The 21,652-nt window shown below is 37.5% G+C and overlaps 1 protein-coding gene and 25 non-coding genes across 26 annotated transcripts; 25 read left to right on the plus strand and 1 right to left on the minus strand.

The window, feature by feature from the left end:
* Nucleotides 1–308: 308 nt before the first annotated feature.
* On the plus strand, nucleotides 309–426 carry Trnal-caa (transfer RNA leucine (anticodon CAA)). Its single transcript has 2 exons — nucleotides 309–346; nucleotides 381–426. It is a non-coding gene; the product is annotated as a tRNA-Leu (tRNA).
* Nucleotides 427–578: 152 nt separating this feature from the next.
* On the plus strand, nucleotides 579–696 carry Trnal-caa (transfer RNA leucine (anticodon CAA)). Its single transcript has 2 exons — nucleotides 579–616; nucleotides 651–696. It is a non-coding gene; the product is annotated as a tRNA-Leu (tRNA).
* Nucleotides 697–849: 153 nt separating this feature from the next.
* Nucleotides 850–967, plus strand: Trnal-caa (transfer RNA leucine (anticodon CAA)). The gene is made up of 2 exons: nucleotides 850–887; nucleotides 922–967. It is a non-coding gene; the product is annotated as a tRNA-Leu (tRNA).
* A 153-nt stretch (nucleotides 968–1,120) lies between these two features.
* Nucleotides 1,121–1,240, plus strand: Trnal-caa (transfer RNA leucine (anticodon CAA)). The gene is made up of 2 exons: nucleotides 1,121–1,160; nucleotides 1,195–1,240. It is a non-coding gene; the product is annotated as a tRNA-Leu (tRNA).
* Nucleotides 1,241–1,393: 153 nt separating this feature from the next.
* On the plus strand, nucleotides 1,394–1,511 carry Trnal-caa (transfer RNA leucine (anticodon CAA)). Its single transcript has 2 exons — nucleotides 1,394–1,431; nucleotides 1,466–1,511. It is a non-coding gene; the product is annotated as a tRNA-Leu (tRNA).
* A 153-nt stretch (nucleotides 1,512–1,664) lies between these two features.
* Trnal-caa (transfer RNA leucine (anticodon CAA)) lies at nucleotides 1,665–1,783 on the plus strand. Its single transcript has 2 exons — nucleotides 1,665–1,703; nucleotides 1,738–1,783. It is a non-coding gene; the product is annotated as a tRNA-Leu (tRNA).
* Nucleotides 1,784–1,936: 153 nt separating this feature from the next.
* Nucleotides 1,937–2,054, plus strand: Trnal-caa (transfer RNA leucine (anticodon CAA)). Its single transcript has 2 exons — nucleotides 1,937–1,974; nucleotides 2,009–2,054. It is a non-coding gene; the product is annotated as a tRNA-Leu (tRNA).
* A 424-nt stretch (nucleotides 2,055–2,478) lies between these two features.
* On the plus strand, nucleotides 2,479–2,596 carry Trnal-caa (transfer RNA leucine (anticodon CAA)). Its single transcript has 2 exons — nucleotides 2,479–2,516; nucleotides 2,551–2,596. It is a non-coding gene; the product is annotated as a tRNA-Leu (tRNA).
* A 423-nt stretch (nucleotides 2,597–3,019) lies between these two features.
* Nucleotides 3,020–3,137, plus strand: Trnal-caa (transfer RNA leucine (anticodon CAA)). Its single transcript has 2 exons — nucleotides 3,020–3,057; nucleotides 3,092–3,137. It is a non-coding gene; the product is annotated as a tRNA-Leu (tRNA).
* A 423-nt stretch (nucleotides 3,138–3,560) lies between these two features.
* Nucleotides 3,561–3,678, plus strand: Trnal-caa (transfer RNA leucine (anticodon CAA)). The gene is made up of 2 exons: nucleotides 3,561–3,598; nucleotides 3,633–3,678. It is a non-coding gene; the product is annotated as a tRNA-Leu (tRNA).
* Nucleotides 3,679–3,831: 153 nt separating this feature from the next.
* On the plus strand, nucleotides 3,832–3,943 carry Trnal-caa (transfer RNA leucine (anticodon CAA)). The gene is made up of 2 exons: nucleotides 3,832–3,869; nucleotides 3,904–3,943. It is a non-coding gene; the product is annotated as a tRNA-Leu (tRNA).
* A 154-nt stretch (nucleotides 3,944–4,097) lies between these two features.
* Nucleotides 4,098–4,215, plus strand: Trnal-caa (transfer RNA leucine (anticodon CAA)). Its single transcript has 2 exons — nucleotides 4,098–4,135; nucleotides 4,170–4,215. It is a non-coding gene; the product is annotated as a tRNA-Leu (tRNA).
* A 152-nt stretch (nucleotides 4,216–4,367) lies between these two features.
* On the plus strand, nucleotides 4,368–4,485 carry Trnal-caa (transfer RNA leucine (anticodon CAA)). Its single transcript has 2 exons — nucleotides 4,368–4,405; nucleotides 4,440–4,485. It is a non-coding gene; the product is annotated as a tRNA-Leu (tRNA).
* Nucleotides 4,486–4,638: 153 nt separating this feature from the next.
* Trnal-caa (transfer RNA leucine (anticodon CAA)) lies at nucleotides 4,639–4,756 on the plus strand. The gene is made up of 2 exons: nucleotides 4,639–4,676; nucleotides 4,711–4,756. It is a non-coding gene; the product is annotated as a tRNA-Leu (tRNA).
* Nucleotides 4,757–5,178: 422 nt separating this feature from the next.
* On the plus strand, nucleotides 5,179–5,296 carry Trnal-caa (transfer RNA leucine (anticodon CAA)). Its single transcript has 2 exons — nucleotides 5,179–5,216; nucleotides 5,251–5,296. It is a non-coding gene; the product is annotated as a tRNA-Leu (tRNA).
* Nucleotides 5,297–5,449: 153 nt separating this feature from the next.
* Trnal-caa (transfer RNA leucine (anticodon CAA)) lies at nucleotides 5,450–5,567 on the plus strand. The gene is made up of 2 exons: nucleotides 5,450–5,487; nucleotides 5,522–5,567. It is a non-coding gene; the product is annotated as a tRNA-Leu (tRNA).
* A 153-nt stretch (nucleotides 5,568–5,720) lies between these two features.
* Nucleotides 5,721–5,838, plus strand: Trnal-caa (transfer RNA leucine (anticodon CAA)). The gene is made up of 2 exons: nucleotides 5,721–5,758; nucleotides 5,793–5,838. It is a non-coding gene; the product is annotated as a tRNA-Leu (tRNA).
* A 153-nt stretch (nucleotides 5,839–5,991) lies between these two features.
* Trnal-caa (transfer RNA leucine (anticodon CAA)) lies at nucleotides 5,992–6,109 on the plus strand. The gene is made up of 2 exons: nucleotides 5,992–6,029; nucleotides 6,064–6,109. It is a non-coding gene; the product is annotated as a tRNA-Leu (tRNA).
* Nucleotides 6,110–6,262: 153 nt separating this feature from the next.
* Trnal-caa (transfer RNA leucine (anticodon CAA)) lies at nucleotides 6,263–6,380 on the plus strand. Its single transcript has 2 exons — nucleotides 6,263–6,300; nucleotides 6,335–6,380. It is a non-coding gene; the product is annotated as a tRNA-Leu (tRNA).
* Nucleotides 6,381–7,071: 691 nt separating this feature from the next.
* Nucleotides 7,072–7,189, plus strand: Trnal-uaa (transfer RNA leucine (anticodon UAA)). The gene is made up of 2 exons: nucleotides 7,072–7,109; nucleotides 7,144–7,189. It is a non-coding gene; the product is annotated as a tRNA-Leu (tRNA).
* Nucleotides 7,190–7,342: 153 nt separating this feature from the next.
* Trnal-caa (transfer RNA leucine (anticodon CAA)) lies at nucleotides 7,343–7,460 on the plus strand. Its single transcript has 2 exons — nucleotides 7,343–7,380; nucleotides 7,415–7,460. It is a non-coding gene; the product is annotated as a tRNA-Leu (tRNA).
* A 153-nt stretch (nucleotides 7,461–7,613) lies between these two features.
* Nucleotides 7,614–7,731, plus strand: Trnal-caa (transfer RNA leucine (anticodon CAA)). The gene is made up of 2 exons: nucleotides 7,614–7,651; nucleotides 7,686–7,731. It is a non-coding gene; the product is annotated as a tRNA-Leu (tRNA).
* A 691-nt stretch (nucleotides 7,732–8,422) lies between these two features.
* On the plus strand, nucleotides 8,423–8,540 carry Trnal-uaa (transfer RNA leucine (anticodon UAA)). Its single transcript has 2 exons — nucleotides 8,423–8,460; nucleotides 8,495–8,540. It is a non-coding gene; the product is annotated as a tRNA-Leu (tRNA).
* Nucleotides 8,541–8,692: 152 nt separating this feature from the next.
* Nucleotides 8,693–8,810, plus strand: Trnal-caa (transfer RNA leucine (anticodon CAA)). Its single transcript has 2 exons — nucleotides 8,693–8,730; nucleotides 8,765–8,810. It is a non-coding gene; the product is annotated as a tRNA-Leu (tRNA).
* Nucleotides 8,811–10,280: 1,470 nt separating this feature from the next.
* Trnal-caa (transfer RNA leucine (anticodon CAA)) lies at nucleotides 10,281–10,398 on the plus strand. The gene is made up of 2 exons: nucleotides 10,281–10,318; nucleotides 10,353–10,398. It is a non-coding gene; the product is annotated as a tRNA-Leu (tRNA).
* An 8,456-nt stretch (nucleotides 10,399–18,854) lies between these two features.
* LOC129227432 (amiloride-sensitive sodium channel subunit beta-like) lies at nucleotides 18,855–20,051 on the minus strand. Its single transcript, XM_054862028.1, has one exon. It carries the CDS (start codon nucleotides 20,049–20,051, stop codon nucleotides 18,855–18,857), a length of 1,197 nt encoding a protein of 398 aa, XP_054718003.1.
* Between the last annotated feature and the right edge of the window lie 1,601 nt (nucleotides 20,052–21,652).

The following is a 21,652-nucleotide window of genomic DNA, read 5'->3' on the forward strand; positions in this document are numbered from 1 at the left end:
CAAACAAAGTACAGGGTTTATTCCGATGGAAAGACGTTTCAGCATGACCGAGCGGTCTAAGGCGCCAGTCTCAAGAATCTCCCTTGCTCCGATAAGCGGAGTCTGAGTGTTCTGGTCCACGAACGTGGGCGTGGGTTCGAATCCCACTTCTGACAAGAGTATTTTTTAAAGGAATATCTTCTTTTTTTAAAGTTAAATTAAAAGCAGTGCTTCCTTCTAAACCGCTTGAAAAATAAAATGAAAAAAACTTTTTAGAATTTATAAACATTTTCAAACAAAGTACAGGGCTTATTCCGATGGAAGTAAGTGTCAGGATGGCCGAGCGGTCTAAGGCGCCAGACTCAAGGATCTTCCTTGCTCCGATAAGAGGAGTCTGAGAGTTCTGGTCCACGAACGTGGGCGTGGATTCGAATCCCACTTCTGACAAGAGTATTTTTTAAAGGAATATCTTTTTTCTTAAAGTTAAATTAAAAGCAGTGCTTAATTCTAAACCGCTTGAAAAATAAAATGAAAAAAACTTTTTAGAATTTATAAACATTTTCAAACAAAGTACAGGGTTTATTCCGATGGAAGTAAGGGTCAGGATGGCCGAGCGGTTTTAGGCGCCAGACTCAAGGATCTTCCTTGCTCCGATAAGCGGAGTCTGAGTGTTCTGGTCCACGAACGTGGGCGTGGGTTCGAATCCCACTTCTGACAAGAGTATTTTTTAAAGGAATATCTTCTTTTTCTAAAGTTAAATTAAAAGCAGTGCTGACTTCTAAACCGCTTGAAAAATAAAATGAAAAAAACTTTTTAGAATTTATAAATATTTTCAAACAAAGTACAGGGTTTATTCCGATGGAAAGACGTTTCAGGATGGCCGAGCGGTCTAAGGCGCCAGTCTCAAGAATCTCCCTTGCTCCGATAAGCGGAGTCTGAGTATTCTGGTCCACGAACGTGGGCGTGGGTTCGAATCCCACTTCTGACAAGAGTATTTTTTAAAGGAATATCTTCTTTTTTTAAAGTTAAATTAAAAGCAGTGCTGACTTCCAAAGCGCTTGAAAAATAAAATGAAAAAAACTTTTTAGAATTTATACACATTTTCAAACAAAGTACAGGGTTTATTCCGATGGAAGAAAAAGTCAGGATGGCCGAGCGGTCTAAGGCGCGCCAGACTCAAGGATCTTCCTTGCTCCGATAAGCGGAGTCTGAGTGTTCTGGTCCATGAACGTGGGCGTGGGTTCGAATCCCACTTCTGACAAGAGTGTTTTTTAAAGGAATATCTTCTTTTTTTAAAGTTAAATTAAAAGCAGTGCTTCCTTCTCAACCGCTTGAAAAATAAAATGAAAAAAACTTTTTAGAATTTATAAACATTTTCAAACAAAGTACAGGGTTTATTCCGATGGAAGTAAGGGTCAGGATGGCCGAGCGGTTTTAGGCGCCAGACTCAAGGATCTTCCTTGCTCCGATAAGCGGAGTCTGAGTGTTCTGGTCCACGAACGTGGGCGTGGGTTCGAATCCCACTTCTGACAAGAGTATTTTTTAAAGGAATATCTTCTTTTCTTAAAGTTAAATTAAAAGCAGTGCTTGATTCTAAACCGCTTGAAAAATAAAATGAAAAAATCTTTTTAGAATTTATAAACATTTTCAAACAAAGTACAGGGGTTATTCCGATGGAAGTAAGTGTCAGGATGGCCGAGCGGAGCTAAGGCGCCAGACTCAAGGATCTTCCTTGCTCCGATAAGCGGAGTCTGAGTGTTCTGGTCCACGAACGTGGGCGTGGGTTCGAATCCCACTTCTGACAAGAGTAATTTTTAAAGGAATATCTTCTTTTTCCAAAGTTAAATTAAAAGCAGTGCTTCCTTCTAAACCGCTTGAAAAATAAAATGAAAAAAACTTTTTAGAATTTATAAACATTTTCAAACAAAGTACAGGGTTTATTCCGATGGAAGTAAGGGTCAGGATGGCCGAGCGGTCTAAGGCGCCAGACTCAAGGATCTTCCTTGCTCCGATAAGCGGAGTCTGAGTGTTCTGGTCCACGAACGTGGGCGTGGGTTCGAATCCCACTTCTGACAAGAGTACTTTTTAAAGTAATATCTTCTTTTTTAAAGATAAATTAAAAGCAGTGCTTCCTTCTAAACCGCTTGAAAAATAAAATGAAAAATTTTTTTTTAAAATTTATAAATATTTTCAAACAAAGTACAGGGTTTATTCCGATAGAAAGACGTTTCAGGATGGCCGAGCGGTCTAAGGCGCCAGTCTCAAGAATCTCCCTTGCTCCGATAAACGGAGTCTGAGTTTTCTGATCCACGAATGTGGGCGTGGGATCGAATACCACTTCTGACAAGAGTATTTTTTAAAGGAATATCTTCTTTTTTTAAAGTTAAATTAAAAGCAGTGCTGACTTCTAAAGCGCTTGAAAAATAAAATGAAAAATACTTTTTAGAATTTATAAACATTTTCAAACAAAGTACAGGGTTTATTCCGATGGAAGTAAGTGTCAGGATGGCCGAGCGGTCTAAGACGCCAGACTCAAGGATCTTCCTTGCTCCGACAAGTGGAGTCTGAGTGTTCTGGTCCACGAACGTGGGCGTGGGTTCGAATCCCACTTCTGGCAAGAGTATTTTTAAAAGGTATATGTTCTTGTTTAGAGTTAAATTTATAGCAGTGCTTACTTCTAAAGCGCTTGAAAAATAAAATGAAAAAAACTTTTTAGAATTTATAAACGTTTTGAAACAAAGTACAGGGTTTATTCCGATGGAAGTAAGTGTCAGGATGGCCGAGCGGTCTATGGCGCCAGAATCAAGGAACTTCCTTGCTCCGATAAGCGGAGTCTGAGTGTTCTGGTCCAAAAACGTGGGCGTGGGTTCGAATCCCACTTATGACAAGAGTATTTTTTAAAGGAATATCTTCTTTTTCTAAAGTTAAATTAAAAGCAGTGCTGACTTCTAAACCGCTTGAAAAATAAAATGAAAAAAACTTTTTAGAATTTATAAATATTTTCAAACAAAGTACAGGGTTTATTCCGATGGAAAGACGTTTCAGGATGGCCGAGGGGTCTAAGGCGCCAGTCTCAAGAATCTCCTTTGCTCCGATAAGCGGAGTCTGAGTGTTCTGGTCCACGAACGTGGGCGTGGGTTCGAATCCCACTTCTGACAAGAGTATTTTTTAAAGGAATATCTTTTTTTCTTAAAGTTAAATTAAAAGCAGTGCTTCCTTCTAAACCGCTTGAAAAATAAAATGAAAAAATCTTTTAGAATTTATAAACATTTTCGAACAAAGTACAGGGTTTATTCCGATGGAAGTAATTGTCAGGATGGCCGAGCGGTCTAAGGCGCTAGACTCAAGGATCTTCCTAGCTCCGATAAGCGGAGTCTGAGTGTTCTGGTCCAAAAACGTGGGCGTGCGTTCGAATCCCACTTCTGACAAGAGTATTTTTTAAAGGAATATCTTCTTTTTCTAAAGTTAAATTAAAAGCAGTGCTGACTTCTAAACCGCTTGAAAAATAAAATGAAAAAAACTTTTTAGAATTTATAAATATTTTCAAACAAAGTACAGGGCTTATTCCGATGGAAAGACGTTTCAGGATGGCCGAGCGGTCTAAGGCGCCAGTCTCAAGAATCTCCCTTGCTCCGATAAGCGGAGTCTGAGTATTCTGGTCCACGAACGTGGGCGTGGGTTCGAATCCCACTTCTGACAAGAGTATTTTTTAAAGGAATATCTTCTTTTTTTAAAGTTAAATTAAAAGCAGTGCTGACTTCCAAAGCGCTTGAAAAATAAAATGAAAAAAACTTTTTAGAATTTATACACATTTTCAAACAAAGTACAGGGTTTATTCCGATGGAAGTAAAAGTCAGGATGGCCGAGTGGTCTAAGGCGCCAGACTCAAGGATCTTCCTTGCTCCGATAAGCGGAGTCTGAGTGTTCTGGTCCATGGGCGTGGGTTCGAATCCCACTTCTGACAAGAGTGTTTTTTAAAGGAATATCTTCTTTTTTTAAAGTTAAATTAAAAGCAGTGCTTCCTTCTCAACCGCTTGAAAAATAAAATGAAAAAAAACTTTTTAGAATTTATAAACATTTTCAAACAAAGTACAGGGTTTATTCCGATGGAAGTAAGGGTCAGGATGGCCGAGCGGTTTTAGGCGCCAGACTCAAGGATCTTCCTTGCTCCGATAAGCGGAGTCTGAGTGTTCTGGTCCACGAACGTGGGCGTGGGTTCGAATCCCACTTCTGGCAAGAGTATTTTTAAAAGGTATATGTTCTTGTTTAGAGTTAAATTTATAGCAGTGCTTACTTCTAAAGCGCTTGAAAAATAAAATGAAAAAAACTTTTTAGAATTTATAAACGTTTTGAAACAAAGTACAGGGTTTATTCCGATGGAAGTAAGTGTCAGGATGGCCGAGCGGTCTATGGCGCCAGAATCAAGGAACTTCCTTGCTCCGATAAGCGGAGTCTGAGTGTTCTGGTCCACGAACGTGGGCGTGGGTTCGAATCCCACTTCTGACAAGAGTATTTTTTTAAGGAATATCTTCTTTTCTTAAAGTTAAATTAAAAGCAGTGCTTAATTCTAAACCGCTTGAAAAATAAAATGAAAAAATCTTTTTAGAATTTATAAACATTTTCAAACAAAGTACAGGGTTTATTCCGATGGAAGTAAGTGTCAGGATGGCCGAGCGGTCTAAGGCGCTAGACTCAAGGATCTTCCTTGCTCCGATAAGCGGAGTCTGAGTGTTGTGGTCCACGAACGTGGGCGTGGGTTCGAATCCCACTTCTGACAAGAGTATTTTTTAAAGGAATATCTTCTTTTTCTAAAGTTAAATTAAAAGCAGTGCTGACTTCTAAACCGCTTGAAAAATAAAATGAAAAAAACTTTTTAGAATTTATAAATATTTTCAAACAAAGTACAGGGTTTTTTCCGATGGAAAGACGTTTCAGGATGGCCGAGCGGTCTAAGGCCAGTCTCAAGAATCTCCCTTGCTCCGATAAGCGGAGTCTGAGTGTTCTGGTCCACGAACGTGGGCGTGGGTTCGAATCCCACTTCTGACAAGAGTATTTTTTAAAGGAATATCTTCTTTTTTTAAAGTTAAATTAAAAGCAGTGCTGACTTCCAAAGCGCTTGAAAAATAAAATGAAAAAAACTTTTTAGAATTTATAAACATTTTCAAACAAAGTACTGGGTTTATTCCGATGGAAGTAAAAGTCAGGATGGCCGAGCGGTCTAAGGCGCCAGACTCAAGGATCTTCCTTGCTCCGATAAGCGGAGTCTGAGTGTTCTGGTCCATGAACGTGGGCGTGGGTTCGAATCCCACTTCTGACAAGAGTGTTTTTTAAAGGAATATCTTCTTTTTTTAAAGTTAAATTAAAAGCAGTGCTTCCTTCTCAACCGCTTGAAAAATAAAATGAAAAAAACTTTTTAGAATTTATAAACATTTTCAAACAAAGTACAGGGTTTATTCCGATGGAAGTAAGGGTCAGGATGGCCGAGCGGTTTTAGGCGCCAGACTCAAGGATCTTCCTTGCTCCGATAAGCGGAGTCTGAGTGTTCTGGTCCACGAACGTGGGCGTGGGTTCGAATCCCACTTCTGACAAGAGTATTTTTTAAAGGAATATCTTCTTTTCTTAAAGTTAAATTAAAAGCAGTGCTTAATTCTAAACCGCTTGAAAAATAAAATGAAAAAATCTTTTTAGAATTTATAAACATTTTCAAACAAAGTACAGGGTTTATTCCGATGGAAGTAAGTGTCAGGATGGCCGAGCGGTCTAAGGCACCAGACTCAAGGATCTTCCTTGCTCCGATAAGCGGAGTCTGAGTGTTCTGGTCCACGAACGTGGGCGTGGGTTCGAATCCCACTTCTGACAAGAGTATTTTTTAAAGGAATATCTTCTTTTTCTAAAGTTAAATTAAAAGCAGTGCTTCCTTCTAAACCGCTTGAAAAATAAAATGAAAAAAACTTTTTAGAATTTATAAACATTTTCAAACAAAGTACAGGGTTTATTCCGATGGAAGTAAGGGTCAGGATGGCCGAGCGGTCTAAGGCGCCAGACTCAAGGATCTTCCTTGCTCCGATAAGCGGAGTCTGAGTGTTCTGGTCCACGAACGTGGGCGTGGGTTCGAATCCCACTTCTGACAAGAGTATTTTTTAAAGGAATATCTTCTTTTTCTAAAGTTAAATTAAAAGCAGTGCTTCCTTCTAAACCGCTTGAAAAATAAAATGAAAAAAACTTTTTAGAATTTATAAACATTTTCAAACAAAGTACAGGGTTTATTCCGATGGAAGTAAGGGTCAGGATGGCCGAGCGGTCTAAGGCGCCAGACTCAAGGATCTTCCTTGCTCCGATAAGCGGAGTCTGAGTGTTCTGGTCCACGAACGTGGGCGTGGGTTCGAATCCCACTTCTGACAAGAGTACTTTTTAAAGTAATATCTTCTTTTTTAAAGATAAATTAAAAGCAGTGCTTCCTTCTAAACCGCTTGAAAAATAAAATAAAAAAAACTTTTTAGAATTTATAAATATTTTCAAACAAAGTACAGGGTTTATTCCGATAGAAAGACGTTTCAGGATGGCCGAGCGGTCTAAGGCGCCAGTCTCAAGAATCTCCCTTGCTCCGATAAACGGAGTCTGAGTTTTCTGATCCACGAATGTGGGCGTGGGATCGAATCCCACTTCTGACAAGAGTATTTTTTAAAGGAATATCTTCTTTTTTTAAAGTTAAATTAAAAGCAGTGCTGACTTCTATAGCGCTTGAAAAATAAAATGAAAAAAACTTTTTAGAATTTATAAACATTTTCAAACAAAGTACAGGGTTTATTCCGAGGGAAGTAAGTGTCAGGGTGGCCGAGCGGTCTGAGGCGCCAGACTCAAGGATCTCCCTTGCTCCCATAAAAGGAGTCTGAGTGTTCTGGTCCATAAATGTGGGCGTGGGTTCGAATCCCACTTGTGACAAGAGTAATTTTTCTGTGCTTTTTTTCTTTTTTAAAATTAATCTCATACCTGTTCTTATTTCTTAAGCGCTCTAAGACTAAAATAAAAAACCTTTTAAATGTTGTATAATATTTCAAACAGAACATCGTATTCTTTCAATTGCGAGAGTGTGTCAGGATGGCCGAGCGGTCTACGGCGCCAGACTTAAGGACCTCCCTTGCTCCGACAAGCGGAGTCTGAGTGTTCTGGTCCACGAACGTGGGCGTGGGTTCGAATCCCACTTCTGACAAGAGTATTTTTTAAAGGAATATCTTCTTTTTCTAAAGTTAAATTAAAAGCAGTGCTTCCTTCTAAACCGCTTGAAAAATAAAATGAAAAAAACTTTTTAGAATTTATAAACATTTTCAAACAAAGTACAGGGTTTATTCCGATGGAAGTAAGGGTCAGGATGGCCGAGCGGTCTAAGGCGCCAGACTCAAGGATCTTCCTTGCTCCGATAAGCGGAGTCTGAGTGTTCTGGTCCACGAACGTGGGCGTGGGTTCGAATCCCACTTCTGACAAGAGTATTTTTTAAAGGAATATCTTCTTTTTCTAAAGTTAAATTAAAAGCAGTGCTTCCTTCTAAACCGCTTGAAAAATAAAATGAAAAAAACTTTTTAGAATTTATAAACATTTTCAAACAAAGTACAGGGTTTATTCCGATGGAAGTAAGGGTCAGGATGGCCGAGCGGTCTAAGGCGCCAGACTCAAGGATCTTCCTTGCTCCGATAAGCGGAGTCTGAGTGTTCTGGTCCACGAACGTGGGCGTGGGTTCGAATCCCACTTCTGACAAGAGTACTTTTTAAAGTAATATCTTCTTTTTTAAAGATAAATTAAAAGCAGTGCTTCCTTCTAAACCGCTTGAAAAATAAAATAAAAAAAACTTTTTAGAATTTATAAATATTTTCAAACAAAGTACAGGGTTTATTCCGATAGAAAGACGTTTCAGGATGGCCGAGCGGTCTAAGGCGCCAGTCTCAAGAATCTCCCTTGCTCCGATAAACGGAGTCTGAGTTTTCTGATCCACGAATGTGGGCGTGGGATCGAATCCCACTTCTGACAAGAGTATTTTTTAAAGGAATATCTTCTTTTTTTAAAGTTAAATTAAAAGCAGTGCTGACTTCTATAGCGCTTGAAAAATAAAATGAAAAAAACTTTTTAGAATTTATAAACATTTTCAAACAAAGTACAGGGTTTATTCCGAGGGAAGTAAGTGTCAGGGTGGCCGAGCGGTCTGAGGCGCCAGACTCAAGGATCTCCCTTGCTCCCATAAAAGGAGTCTGAGTGTTCTGGTCCATAAATGTGGGCGTGGGTTCGAATCCCACTTGTGACAAGAGTAATTTTTCTGTGCTTTTTTTCTTTTTTAAAATTAATCTCATACCTGTTCTTATTTCTTAAGCGCTCTAAGACTAAAATAAAAAACCTTTTAAATGTTGTATAATATTTCAAACAGAACATCGTATTCTTTCAATTGCGAGAGTGTGTCAGGATGGCCGAGCGGTCTACGGCGCCAGACTTAAGGACCTCCCTTGCTCCGACAAGCGGAGTCTGAGTGTTCTGGTCCACGAACGTGGGCGTGGGTTCGAATCCCACTTCTGTCAAGAGTATTTTTAAAAGGTATATGTTCTTGTTTAGAGTTAAATTTATAGCAGTGCTTACTTCTAAAGCGCTTGAAAAATAAAATGAAAAAAACTTTTTAGAATTTATAAACGTTTTGAAACAAAGTACAGGGTTTATTCCGATGGAAGTAAGTGTTAGGATGGCCGAGCGGTCTAAGGCGCCAGACTCAAGGATCTTCCTTGCTCCGATAAGCGGAGTCTGAGTGTTCTGGTCCACGAACGTGGGCGTGGGTTCGAATCCCACTTCTGACAAGAGTATTTTTTAAAGGAATATCTTCTTTTCTTAAAGTTAAATTAAAAGCAGTGCTTACTTCTAATTCGCTTTAAAAATAAAATGAAAAAAACATTTAAAAATTTATAAACATTTTCAACAGAGTACAGGGTTTATTCCTTTGGAAGTTTGTGTCAGGATGGCCGAGCGGTCCAAGGCGCCAGACTGAAGGATCTTAGTTACCTCGATAAAAGGAGTCTGAGTGTTCTGGTCCACGAATGTGGGCGAGGGTTCGAATCCTACTTCTGCAAAGAGGTTTTTTCTTTTCTAAAATTATTCTCCTAATTCTTCTTACTTCTCTGCGTTTTAAAAATAAAATGAAAAATATTTTAAAAGTTATATAAAATTTTAATTAAGGTATCGTATTTTTTCAATTGCGCGAGAGTGTCAGGATGATCGAGCGGTCTAAGGCGCGAGAATCAACAATCTCTTTTGTTCCGATAAGCGGAGTCTGAGTGTTCTGGTCCACGAATCTGCTTGTGGGTTCGAATGCCACTTCTGACAAGAGTATTTTTTCAGGTTGTTTTCTTTCCTAAAATTAATCTCATAACTGTTCTTATTTCTAAAGCGCTTTAAAAATAAAAAGAAAATCCTTTCTAAAATTTATATAAAATTTCAAACAAGATATCATATTTTTTCAATTACACGAGAGGGTCAAGATGACCGAACAGTCTAAGGCGCTAGACTCAAGGATCTCTTTTGCTCCGATTAGCGGAGTCTGAGTGTTCTGGTCCACGAATGTGGTTGTGGGTTCGAATGCCACTTCTGAAAAGAGTAATTTTTCAGGTTGTTTTCTTTCCTTAAATTAATCTCACAACTGTTCTTATTTCGAAAGCGCTTTAAAAATTAAGAGAAAATCCTTTTAAAATTTATATAAAATTTCAAACAAGATATCGTATTTTTTTAGTTGCACAAGAGTGGCAGGATGGCCGAGCGGTCTAAGATGCCAGTCTGAAGGATCTCCATTGCTCCGATAAAAGAAGTATGAGTGTACTGGTCCACAAATGTGGGCGTGGGTTCGAATCCCACTTCTGACAAGAGTATTTTTTCAGGGTTTTTTTCTTTCTTAAAATTAATCTCAAAACTGTTCTTATTTCTAATGCGCTTTAAAAATAAAACGAAAAACCTTTTAAAATTTATATACAATTTTAATTAAAATATGGTATTTTCCAGTAGCGAGAGGAAGTCAGGATGGCTGAGCGGTCTAAGGCGCCATACTCAAGGATCTCCCCTCCACCGATAAGCGGAGTCCGAGTGTTCTGGTCCACGAATGTGGGCGTGGGGTCGAATTCCACTTCTAACAAGAGTAATTTTTTAGGTTCTTTTCTTTCCTAAAATTAATCTCATAACTGTTCTTATTTCAAAAGCGCTTTAAAAATAAAAAGAAAACCCTTTTAAAATTTATATAAAATTTCAAACAAGATATCGTATTTTTTAAGTTGCACGAGAGTGTCAGGATGGCTGAGCGGTCTAAGGCGCCAGACTCAAGGGTCTCTCTTGCTCCGATAAGCGGAAACTGAGTGTTCTGGTCCACGAATGTAGGCGCGGGATCGAATCCCGCTTCTGACAGGACTTTCGTTTTTTTTCTTTTTTAAAATTAATCTCATAACTGTTCTTATTTCTAAAGCACTTTAAAAATAAAATGAAAAATCTTTTAAATTTTATATAAAATTTCAAACAAAATATCGTATTTTTTCATATGCTAAAGAGCGCCAAACTCAAGGATCTCCCTTGCTTCGATAAAAGGAGTCAGAGTGTTCTGGTCCACGAATGTGGGCGTGGGATCAAATCCCACTTCTGACAAGAGTATTTTTTCAGGTTTTCCCTTTCTTTAAAATAATCTCATAACTGTTCTTATTTGTAAAGCGCTTCAAAAATAAAATTAAAAACCTTTTAAATTTTATGTAAAATTTCAAACAAAATATCGTATTTTTTCAGTTGCAAGAGAGTTTGAGGATCAGGGGCGCCGACTTGCAAAAATTATTGGGCGGGGGGGGCGGTTAAACGTCACTGGTGATCCAGGCTGTATGTAATTCCAGGGAGCCCCCCCCCCCCCCCGTCTTTCCAGAACAGAAATAAATAAATAAAAGTTCAGATTTTTGAACCTTGAAAATGCCAATTTACATATATTTTCTGATTTATACAAACAAATAATATGTGGCATGGCATTTTCAAAGTCAATCTAAGAATTGGTACACAAATTTTCTGGTTCAATCAGATGACGTCACTTGTCTTCGGTGAGCGACATTTTTACAGTTCTATTTTTGGGAACTCGTTGTGCAGTGCCGTGGCTAGGCATTGATATAAAGTAGGGCACTTGACTTCATCCCATTGGCGCCTACCCACAAAAAATATCGGTAGGGTGGTGGACATTCTGAGGGTCTAATCCCTCTCTAATTTTCTAAATTAAAGATGGAAAAAGTTAGATTTGGTTTTTGATTTTTTAAAATTAATCTCATAACTGTTCTTAATTCTAAAGCGCTTCAAAAATAAAATGAAAATCCTTTTAAAATGTATATAAAATTTCAAACAAAATATCGTATTTTTTCAGTTGCAAGAGAGTGTAAGGATGGTCGAGCGGTCTAAGGTGCCCGACTCAAGGATCTCCCTTGGTCCGATAAACGGTGTCTGAGTGTTCTGGTAAACGAAATCTTACGTGGGTTCAAGTTTCACTTCTGAAGAAAATTTTCTTAAAGTTTATCTTCTTTTTTAAAGTTAAATTAATAACAGTGCTTACTTCTAAAGCGCTTTAAAAATAAAATGAAAAAAAAAAACTTTTAAGAATTTATAAACATTTTCAAACAGAGTACAGGGTTTATTCTTTTGGAAAGAAGTGTGAGATTGCCGAGCGATCTAATGTGCCAGACTCAAGGATCTACCTTGTTCCAATAAGCGGAGTCTGAGCGTTCTGGTCCACGAATGTGGGCGTGGATTCAAATCATTTCTGACACGAGTATTTTTTCAGGTTTTTTTTCTTTTTAAATATTAATTTCATAACTGTTCTTATTTCTAAAGCGCTTTAAAAATAAAATGAAACTGCATTTAAAATTTATATAAAATTTTAAACACAATATCGTATTTTTTCACAGGAAAGCGAGTGTCAGGATGGCCGAGCGGTCTAAGGCGCCAGATTCAAGGATCTCTCTTGCACCGACACGTGGATTCTGAGTGTTCTGGTCGACAAATTTGGGCGTGGGTCCGAATCCCACTTCTGACAAGAGTATTTTTTTAGGGTTTTTTTCTTTTTTAGAATTAATCTCATAACTGTTCTTATTTCTAAAGTGCTCTAAAACCAAAATAAAAAAACCTTTTTAAATTTATATAAAATTTCAAACAAAATATCTTATTTTTTCATTTGCAAGAGAGTGTCAGGATTGCCGAGCGGTATAAGGCGCCAGACTTAATGATCTCCCTTGCTCCAATGAGCGGAGTCTGAGTGTTCTGGTCCATGAATGTTGGCGTTTGTTCGAATCCCACTTCTGACAAGAATATTTTTTTCAGGTTTTTCCTTTTTTTAAATTAATCTCATAACTGTTCTTATTTCTAAAGCGCTTAAAAAATAAAATGAAAAACCTTTTAAAATGTATGTAAAATTTCAAACAAAATATCGTTTTTTTTTTTTCAGTTGCAAGATAGTGTGAGGATGGCCGATTGGTCTAAGGCGTCAGGCTCAAGACCTCTTTTGCTCCGATAAGCGGAGTCTGAGTGTTCTGGTCCACGAATGTGGGTTCGAATCCCAGTTCTGACAAGAGTATTTTTTCAGGTTTCTTTCTTTTCCAAAATTAATCTCATTTCTGTTATTATTTCTAAAGCGCTTTAAAAATAAAATGAAAATCCTTTTAAAATTTATATAAAATTTCAAAGAAAATATCGTATTTTTGTGTTGCAAGAGAATAAGGATGGTCGAGCGGTCTAAGACGCCAGACTCAAGGAGATCCTTTGCTCCGATAAGCGGAGTCAGAGTGTTCTGGTCCACGAATGTGGACGTGGGTTCGAAACCCACCTCTGACAGGAGTATTTTTTCAGGTTTTTCCTTTTTTGAAATTAATCTCATAACTGTTCTTATTTCTAAAGCACTTCAAAAATAAAATGAAAAACCTTTTCAAATTTATATAAAATTTCAAACAAAATATGGTATTTTTGAGTGTGAGGATGGCCGAGCGGTCTAAGCAGGGCCGCGCCAAGCCTGTTCGGCGCCGTCGTGCAAATGTTTTTTGGGCGCCTCTATGCTCTGGCGTACGAGGAAAATCGCAATTGTAGACAACTTTGGAGATTTTTGCAAGAAGGGAATTCTGTAGTAGTTCCCCGAGTAAAGTTTTTCAAAATTTTAGTCCTAAAAACCTAAGCAGGATTCTATGATATAAGGAGAAGTTGTTCAAAGGCTATTCTAACTTAATTTTTCATAAGTCATGTTTAAAAAAACCTAATTTTTAATGATATTTAAGGAAGGAGGTTCGGAGGCGCTTGCCCGAATATTTTCTGAAATTGAAGTTTAAATACGCGATTGTAAGACCATATTGTTGGACCGCGGATTGTATGGAATTGGCAAACATCCAGTTTAGGCGATTCCATCTGAATGAGGGGGAAAATAATAATTTTTATTGCGTATTCCACTCATTTGAATGAGACTCTGCTTAATTTATAGGCTTACATACATCTGCAAAATCTGACATCCCTGAAAACTAATAGATGCTTCCATTTCCGCGTGTAAACCGGATGTTTGCCTTTCCGTACAATCCTTGGTTAGACAGTATTTAGTAACAATAGCGCCGGCAATCTTTCGAAATTGAAGCTCTAAAAATGCAATTTTGAGTGATTTTAGAAAGCAGTTTCAAGCAATGCTGTTTCGTATTCGGAGCTCTCGCGAAATTGGAGATCTGGAAACCAAATTTAAGATGCTCCGTAATGCTTTTGGCTTGGAACGGAGGGGGGAGATTCGGAGGAGTAGCATTTTGAAAACTTTCTTATTTTTAGGTGAACTAGAAAAAAGAAAAATAATAAGGAAAAAAGAAAAGAAATAGGACGTTGCGGAAGTAGCTCACTAATTAGCTGAAGCTATTGAGAATTTTTAACTCCAAGATTTCTTTTTAAAAGAAATTCAAGTTTTACCCCAACATCATTATTTTTTCTTTTTAAAATCCCTTTGTTTTCCAAAGACGCGTTTTCCCCCCTTCAATAGTAAATATTTTTGAAAACCATTCAAATAAGCATTCTGGAGGAGGAGTGGGAGGGGGCACGGGGTGATGCAACCAGAGGGGTGCCCAGTGGACCTCTACCCTCCTCTGGTTGCGTCACAGAATAGGAGTGTACTCATTATATTTCTAAATTGAAGGACGATATTGTAGAGGATATTTCACCTTAAAATCTGAAACTGAAACTTGCCGGTAAAACGAATAATTCTAAAATACGAAATCGTTAAAAAGTCATTGAATTTAATATCTAAAACAAACACATTGTCCAAAGCTCTGTCTTTAATTTAATAATATAAGCACAAATAGCAGAAGAAAACGGGGGTGGAGGAATTGAGTGATTATGGTCAAGTCGTTATTTTTCGGAACTAAAATGTAAATCTAAATTATTGTCGACAAAATATGCATATTACGCACAAGTAAATAATATGCAAATGTGCTTACCGTATTTTTTTTATGTATGATAACATGATGCAGTGGAGTTAAATCACAAAAACCACGAACAATAGTTAAATCACAAAAAGACACATTGCACGAATTATAATATAACATATTCATCGCAAGAACCAAAATGGGAAATAGCAAGTTTCTAGCGCTGCTTCGTATGTTCGCAGCCTTGTGAAATTATAGACATACCGAAATAACATTCATGACTCCACATATGAGACAGTGAGAAGGAAAGGGATGTAATTGCCAAAATTAAAAATTTGGAGATAACCAGTACACATGGTAGGTGAACCTCTCCTCTGTCTTGGGGCAAGAGATGGTGCTAGTAGTCCTGGTAGTTGCTGCTTTACAGCACGATTTAGAAAAAAATTTCAATGAAAGTCTACCTAGGATGTTATCTTTAAACGCGTTTTACTCAAAACTTGAAAATGTCCACTTAAATCCCTTTGCTTCTTCTCACTACCTCGTATGAAGAAAATTGCTAATGTATGCATCAATTAGCATCATGTATTTTCAGTGTAAAGGATTGCGCTTTTGATAACCATATTTAGACACAACAAGGCAAAAATTTTTCCTTATAGATAGGCATCAAGTAGGATTGCTTGTTTCAATGAGCAGTATAATTTTACCGCTACTTTTAGAGGCATAATAAAAAGTTCAATTTTTTTTTTGGTTGGTTTGAGATTCCCCCCCCCCCCCCATTTGCAGCATTTTTGATTGGTAGAGCTCGGCGCCTTTTTGAGTCTGTGGCCGTCGTGCGCCGCACGACGTTGCACATAGGGTTGGCGCGGCCCTGGTCTGGTCCAAGAATGTGGACGTGGGTTCGAATCCCACTTCCGTTAAGAATATTTTTTCAGGTTCATTTCTTTTTTAAAATTAATCTCATAACTGTTCTTATTTCTATAGCCCTTTAAAAATAAAATGAATTTTTTTTTAAATAATAGATAGGAGTTTTCATACAAAATATAGTGTTTATTCAGGTTTAAGAGTATGTCAGGATTGCCGAGCGATCTAAGGAATCAGTCTCAAGGTGAGGTCAAGGTAGTCCCTTGCTACGATAAGCGGAGTCTGAGTGTTCTGGTCTACGAATGTAAGCGTGGATTCGAATCCCACTTCTGAGAAGCATTTTTAACAGTATTTTCTTTGTGCATTAAAGTTATAATTGTTTTTACTTTTAAAGCGGTTTAAAAATTAAATGAACACACTTAAAAAAATATAAGAATTTTCAGACAAAATATAGGGTTTGTTCAAGATTAAGAGTCTGTCAGGATGGCCGAGCAGTTTAAGGCGCTGGACTCAAGGATCTGCCTTGCTCCGATAAACGAGGTCTGAGTGTTCTGGTCTACGAAATTGGACGCGGGCTCGAATCCCACTGGCTTAAAGATAGTCCAAAACTGCAATTGGGGAACTTATTTCTGAAAAACTTCGTTCCAGAACCCAATTCATAACCAAATATGATGCTTATTATAAATCCCCCCTTCCAGAAATGATGACTTTTTACTAGAAGCTAAATCCGTTGTCTAAGACTGTGGTGTCCAGCTTTTTTTTTTTTTTTTTACTAGAGCCGCAACTCATACTAAAAGGCATCTCACCGGAACACACATAAAATTTCAAAACATATGACTATTTTGTAAATAACAATGGGAAATATGGAAAAAGGAAGTACACTTACAAACCAGTAATTGCTGCTATCGTTACTCATTTTATTAAATGCATGTCTTTAGTAACCAATACAATATTTGACTCCATACTTGTGACATTGTCACTAATCGAGCTTTTCGATTTGTAACATTGAACAGAACAACGGATCAGCTTCCCTGGCTGGATGCAGCAGTGGTACCCAACCTACAGGCCGTAGGTTGGGTACCACTGCTTAACGCCATTTCAAATCGTGCTATTCCGACATTTTTATTTTGGTTTCCTTTTCGTTTCTGCGAGGGAACAGTATAGGATTTAACAATTCATTAAGAAGTCGTTAAGAATTCATTAACAAGAGAGAGATCGCGCACCCAGTGGCGAAGCGTAGCAAGGGAGGGGCGGAGGGGGTGGTCCGCCCCTGGTGGCACTTTTTGAGGGGCGGCAATTTCACACTTTTGATGCGAAAAAATTTAACGCGTTTTCCCAATAAGTAAATCATGCTTTTGATCTCTCTTTTTTTTTTTTGAGTAAAAAAAAAAAGATATTTTGATTCTAACGTTGTAGTACGAATATAATATTAAAATTTCTCAAATACAAAACATTTGTTGTTCTTGTGGACATCTCAGCATTATATTGTTTGTTTTTTCTCCTCCTTCGTCTGAAGCTACAGACTGAGGGCGGTGTCGCATTTTACGGGAAGAGCCTTCCTATCTTAACATCACCAAACAGCCCAATAGTGCAGTTTTAGGCCTTGAGTCTCGAAACATTTCCAAAGGATAACGAACATCCCATCCCTTTACATCTCATCTTTTAGCCTAATATTGAGTTTTTAAAATTTCAGTACCAACAAATTCCTGAGGGCGGTCAAACCCTGACTCTTGCTTCAATGTAGTTAAAGAAAGATAGTCTAAAATGTGTATTAAGGACATCAACTTTGAACTTTAAAATCCCCATCGCATCCAATGTCTCCAAAAAATAGAATAACGTTGGGTTTTTGAAACTTAAATTTCAGAAAAAATTCTAAGGTGTACCCCAAATGTGCCCGATTCTAACGTCATCACAGTTGGTTTCAAATTTTGTTTTTAGAAATTTCTAAAGGAAGACCGCAAAACCTTCTTTTCTCAGTGATAAAGAGCTTAAAATGAGCAACAGTTTCGAAAAAGATTTCGGGGGGCGAAACAGATTTCGGGTGGGAACCCCCTCCCCCCCCCCCTCCGAGCTCTCTCTCATGACGCTGTCCGTCAAACAACGGCTAAAGTCGCGTTTTTAGGACGTCTTTTTCAAAAAGTTTGATAGGAAGACGGGAAAATTATCTGACTTCCCAGCATTTTTGGAAATAGTAGTTGGAAACTTATGCCATCAAAGATAACATACAATTCCGTTTCTGAAACTTCGGCATCGGAAAATTTCTCGAGAGCTCGCGTACATTCCCTATTCTCCTTAACGTCATCAAAGATAGACAATTTGAAGAAAAATCATTTATATGTTTTTCTTTAAATTGCAAACAACCTTAATTATGTACACAAAATGTTGCTTTTGATGGTGTTTTTACTGTATTTTGTCAAAATTTCAATTAAGTCAGCTGTTGTTCCGGGTTTCTTGGTTGGATGGCATTGGAAAGTCACTCCACATCTCTCACCAAAACTGATAAGATCTTGTTACCATTCGGGGGAGAAGTGGAGGAGTTGTCTTCAGTTGTCTTTGTTTTAGTTAGGGGAGGCCTTTACACCGATAGACACAGCCTGCATTTACGTGCATTTCAGTTTAGTTGAAAAGCTTTCCGGACAGCGCCGCTGAACCTTCCCCAATATCTACTCGTATCCAAAGATAGCCTATAATTGCTTTTTTAAGACTTCAATTTCGGAAAATTTCCTTGCGAACTGCCAATCTCCCTAACGTCACCAGAAAAGCATAACACTAATTTTAATTTTGAAAAAAAAAAAAAAAAAAAAATCTGCAGGGAGCTCAAAGCTTTTTTTCTATAAACCGTTACGAAAAATTGCTTAAAGTTCCGAATTTTTACTTAACTTTTGGAATTTTTCGGTAGAGCTCCGATTTTCTTTTTCTTTCTTTCTTTTTTCTGCAAGAAAAAAAAGAAGGAAAAAAAATTATTTTTTTCTGTATTAAAATATTATTAAAATACTTTCGACTCTTTAATGTATTAAATCTATTTCCCATCAAAAGGGCGGCAAATTGAGGAACCGCTCCGGGCGGTAGAAAGCGTAGCTACGTTACTGCCCGCAACTCCCAGTAACAAAAGAGATTGCGCGGAGTGACTGAGTAACCCCAATCAGTTTTATCTAAAATTTTCTATAAATCATCATTTTCTACCTTTTCATTGTCTGCAAGTTTACGTTTTTACTCCAGTATACAGATCGCAAAGCAATATAAATGCAAAAAGAGAGCTAGAGAACACAAAACTACGATGCTTAGAATGATAAATTTCGAGTAACAGTCGCGTGGGGAGAGTGAGATACCCCATTAACGCGTGAATTCCAAGAAATGATTGTTTCACTCGCAGAAAGAAAATAAAAGTAAAAATAACACTTCAACTACCAAGGGGACTGTTAGATAGGAGGATACTGAAAGGGTGATTGACTACAGATAAAGATTTACCCTGAGACAGGTGTTTGGATAAGAATGGGGTGACTGCGTGCCCCGCGCGATCCCTCTCGGGTTAAGGACAAACGATTATGATCGTTATAGCCACTAAAAATGTGTAATACATTCAAAAGTTTGCATATGTAAGTCTTATTTTGACTCGGATTCTTTGTTTATATCTACTTTACCCCTGCGGTATTGGCAAAGTAGAATCAGATTTTCTACACATTCAAATAGAGCAACCAAGGAGAATCCGAGCCATAAACTCATCTGTCCACCTATTTGACTCAAAACTTCCGAATTCTCAAACATAGGCTTCTGCTTGTATATGGAGTGTTCTAAGGTGTCATAATACACTTTCACTCTCAGGTTTGCTTCGCGAAACGTCTCAAACGCATCCAAGCCAAGTTCTGCTGACAGCAAGTAAAAATTATCCTGAAAAAAAGCGTTCGAAGGCCATAAAGCTGTGGACAGTTTGGTTTCGTAACTGGTAGTAGTGCACGGGAGCGGACAATCGCAATTCTCGTCCTCCACTTTACGGTTCATGCAGCAGAAATCTTCTGGATCAGTCAAATCGCACATTCGAACCCCTTCAATAATTATGCCTTGAGGAAAATTGCAGAAGCAATGCGCATAAATGGCCTCCTGGAAGCAGCGAAGAGAGCATTTCTTTTGACTTTCTTCAGCTTTGTAATCGAAGCAATGATCCTTGTAAGGAGGAGGCAATCGTTCCATCGTAATCCTCGACAATGCGACAGAAGTTTCAAAACCTGGGCTAACATAAACACCTTCATCTTGAGTATTCGGATCATGGTAAGGATCGTGAATAATTACCTTCGCTCCGATGCTTCTTGTTGATGACAAGTATTCTTCAGGTTCCACATTCAACTCCAGTTCAAGTCCACCGTTTGGTCCGATGAATGATGTCTTCATAGGAGTTTTTTCCTCACTAGCCATGTTAAAAGTAAAGCAATTGCCATTGACTATGTCATTAAAAACTTGAAAATCCGTGTGAGAACAGCTTTCACCATTGAAGGAACATGATCGAATAAAAGATTCTGCTTGATGCCCGTAAAGAATACGACTGCTTTCATTGATAAAAGAAAGTGAATTGACCATGTAAGCAAAGTCTTGATGCTCCTTACTGTAGATTTTGTCAACAAAACAATTCGGTTTTGTCAAATGAGGGGAAGTTTTTTCAGGAACCATCTGGTTCGGAGAAACCGAAGCGCAATTGTCGTAATTAAGTTGACGCTTCAAACAATGTTCAAATTCCTTTCGCACACTGTTTAGGTTGCAAATGGTAACAGCAGGAAAATCCTGCCTAAATTCATTTACAGTATCCATATTCACCACCACAGGATATGCGTAATACGCTGATAGGTATTGATAAATTTGCGATCCACTTCCGACTAAGCCGACTATCATTATAACTGCCCAGAATAATTTACGTCGCGCAGACTTCGAATTACCAACTTGATTCAAAGCATAAATTGAAGATTTTCTGAGAAATATTGTAACGAGAGTTTGAAAGTTTGGTGGATCATTGTTCAAACTGTTCTTTTTTACATTTCTTTGAAACAGTTTTTGATCATTTGATATATCAGTCTCATAATACATCTTTTTCTTCTTATTCTTTATGTTTTCCTCAAACCCTTTCGTTCCTCTTGCAAAATGATTTTGATTATTTCTAACACTTTTAACGTCAGAGTACTGTTGCATCTTATCGATGAAACTTTTCTTTGACTCCTCAACCGTAAAAATGCTTCCACAATGTTTGCCGTTATGTCCCTAATATGAAAACGGTTTTTGAAGATTTGTTTTCGAATTCGAATTAGACGCTTCCTTCAGATTGAATCGAGTACTCATCAAAATAATCATCAATCTCTTTATCATTTTTTTTCTGAATTAAACTGCAGAAAATTACCTTGTTTGTTCCTCTGTGAGTTTTCAGAGAGCATTCTTGCGCCATTTAAATCAAGAAAATAATGGCTTGATTCTGTTCGACTTCCCTAGTTTTGTCGCGACTAATCGAATTTCTATATGTAACACACAAAATTAAGGTATTGGTGCAGTAAATCAATTTTATAGCACAATGGAAAAGTTTTGCTTATAATCTCAATTTCAGGAAGCAATTTGCCTGAATCAATATTGCAATTTATTTATAATTTAGTTTAGAAATGTTTAAAATATGCAAGTGCATAAAGGTGTCATTTTACAGTAAGAATTAAACTGATCATTTAGTACCTGGATGCTGAATATGTGCGTGATTGTTGAAAATTTATAGCAACGCAAAAATTGTTTTGAAGATAAATGTTTCGAAGGAAAATACAGTGACCGCGTATAAACGATTTTTTCCTGGCATTCATAAAAAAAAAAAGCTCGTTCACTCCTTTTCAGATAATGGAAAAAATTTATTTTATTGATCCCTATGAATCGATGCGTAAAAGCTTCACTTAAATGTATCCTTTTAGTCTTCGTAGACTTAACTTCATGGAATTGCTTTTGCTGTGTAAATAAAATGCTGCACGACATCTTCAGAAGTTATGAGCTTTATGTCATCTAAAGGTAACTCCATATATATTAAAATCTCTTTTCGTCGGAAGAAAATTGCACATTAATTTAAATCTTGTAATAAGTTTCATGGCAAAAATTTCAAAACTCATTTGAGTAACTTCATCGTAAAAAATGATAGTTTATTTGGCGGTCGTTATGTTAAAATTAAAACATAACAACCGTCGACAAAATCAGTCAGTACCAGAGCAGAACGACATGAAATATACTTCGTCAGCAATTTTTTATTCATCAAGAATTTTTAAAGTCATTTCCCTGCTGAATTTTAATAACGAAAAGCGTTTGCAAACTCAGTTATGTACATGTTGGAACCCAATTCCAAAATCGGACAACGACCGAAAAAAAAGCTCACATCATGAATGGATTACTGAGAG

This window comes from Uloborus diversus, chromosome 1 (genome assembly GCF_026930045.1).
Source record: "Uloborus diversus isolate 005 chromosome 1, Udiv.v.3.1, whole genome shotgun sequence".
In the NCBI taxonomy this organism is placed as follows: domain Eukaryota; kingdom Metazoa; phylum Arthropoda; class Arachnida; order Araneae; family Uloboridae; genus Uloborus; species Uloborus diversus.

What these genes read in the sequence shown, in the direction of transcription:
- LOC129227432 (XM_054862028.1), bottom strand. Translation starts at nt 20,051, where the DNA reads ATGGATACTGTAAATGAATTTAGGCAGGATTTTCCTGCTGTTACCATT.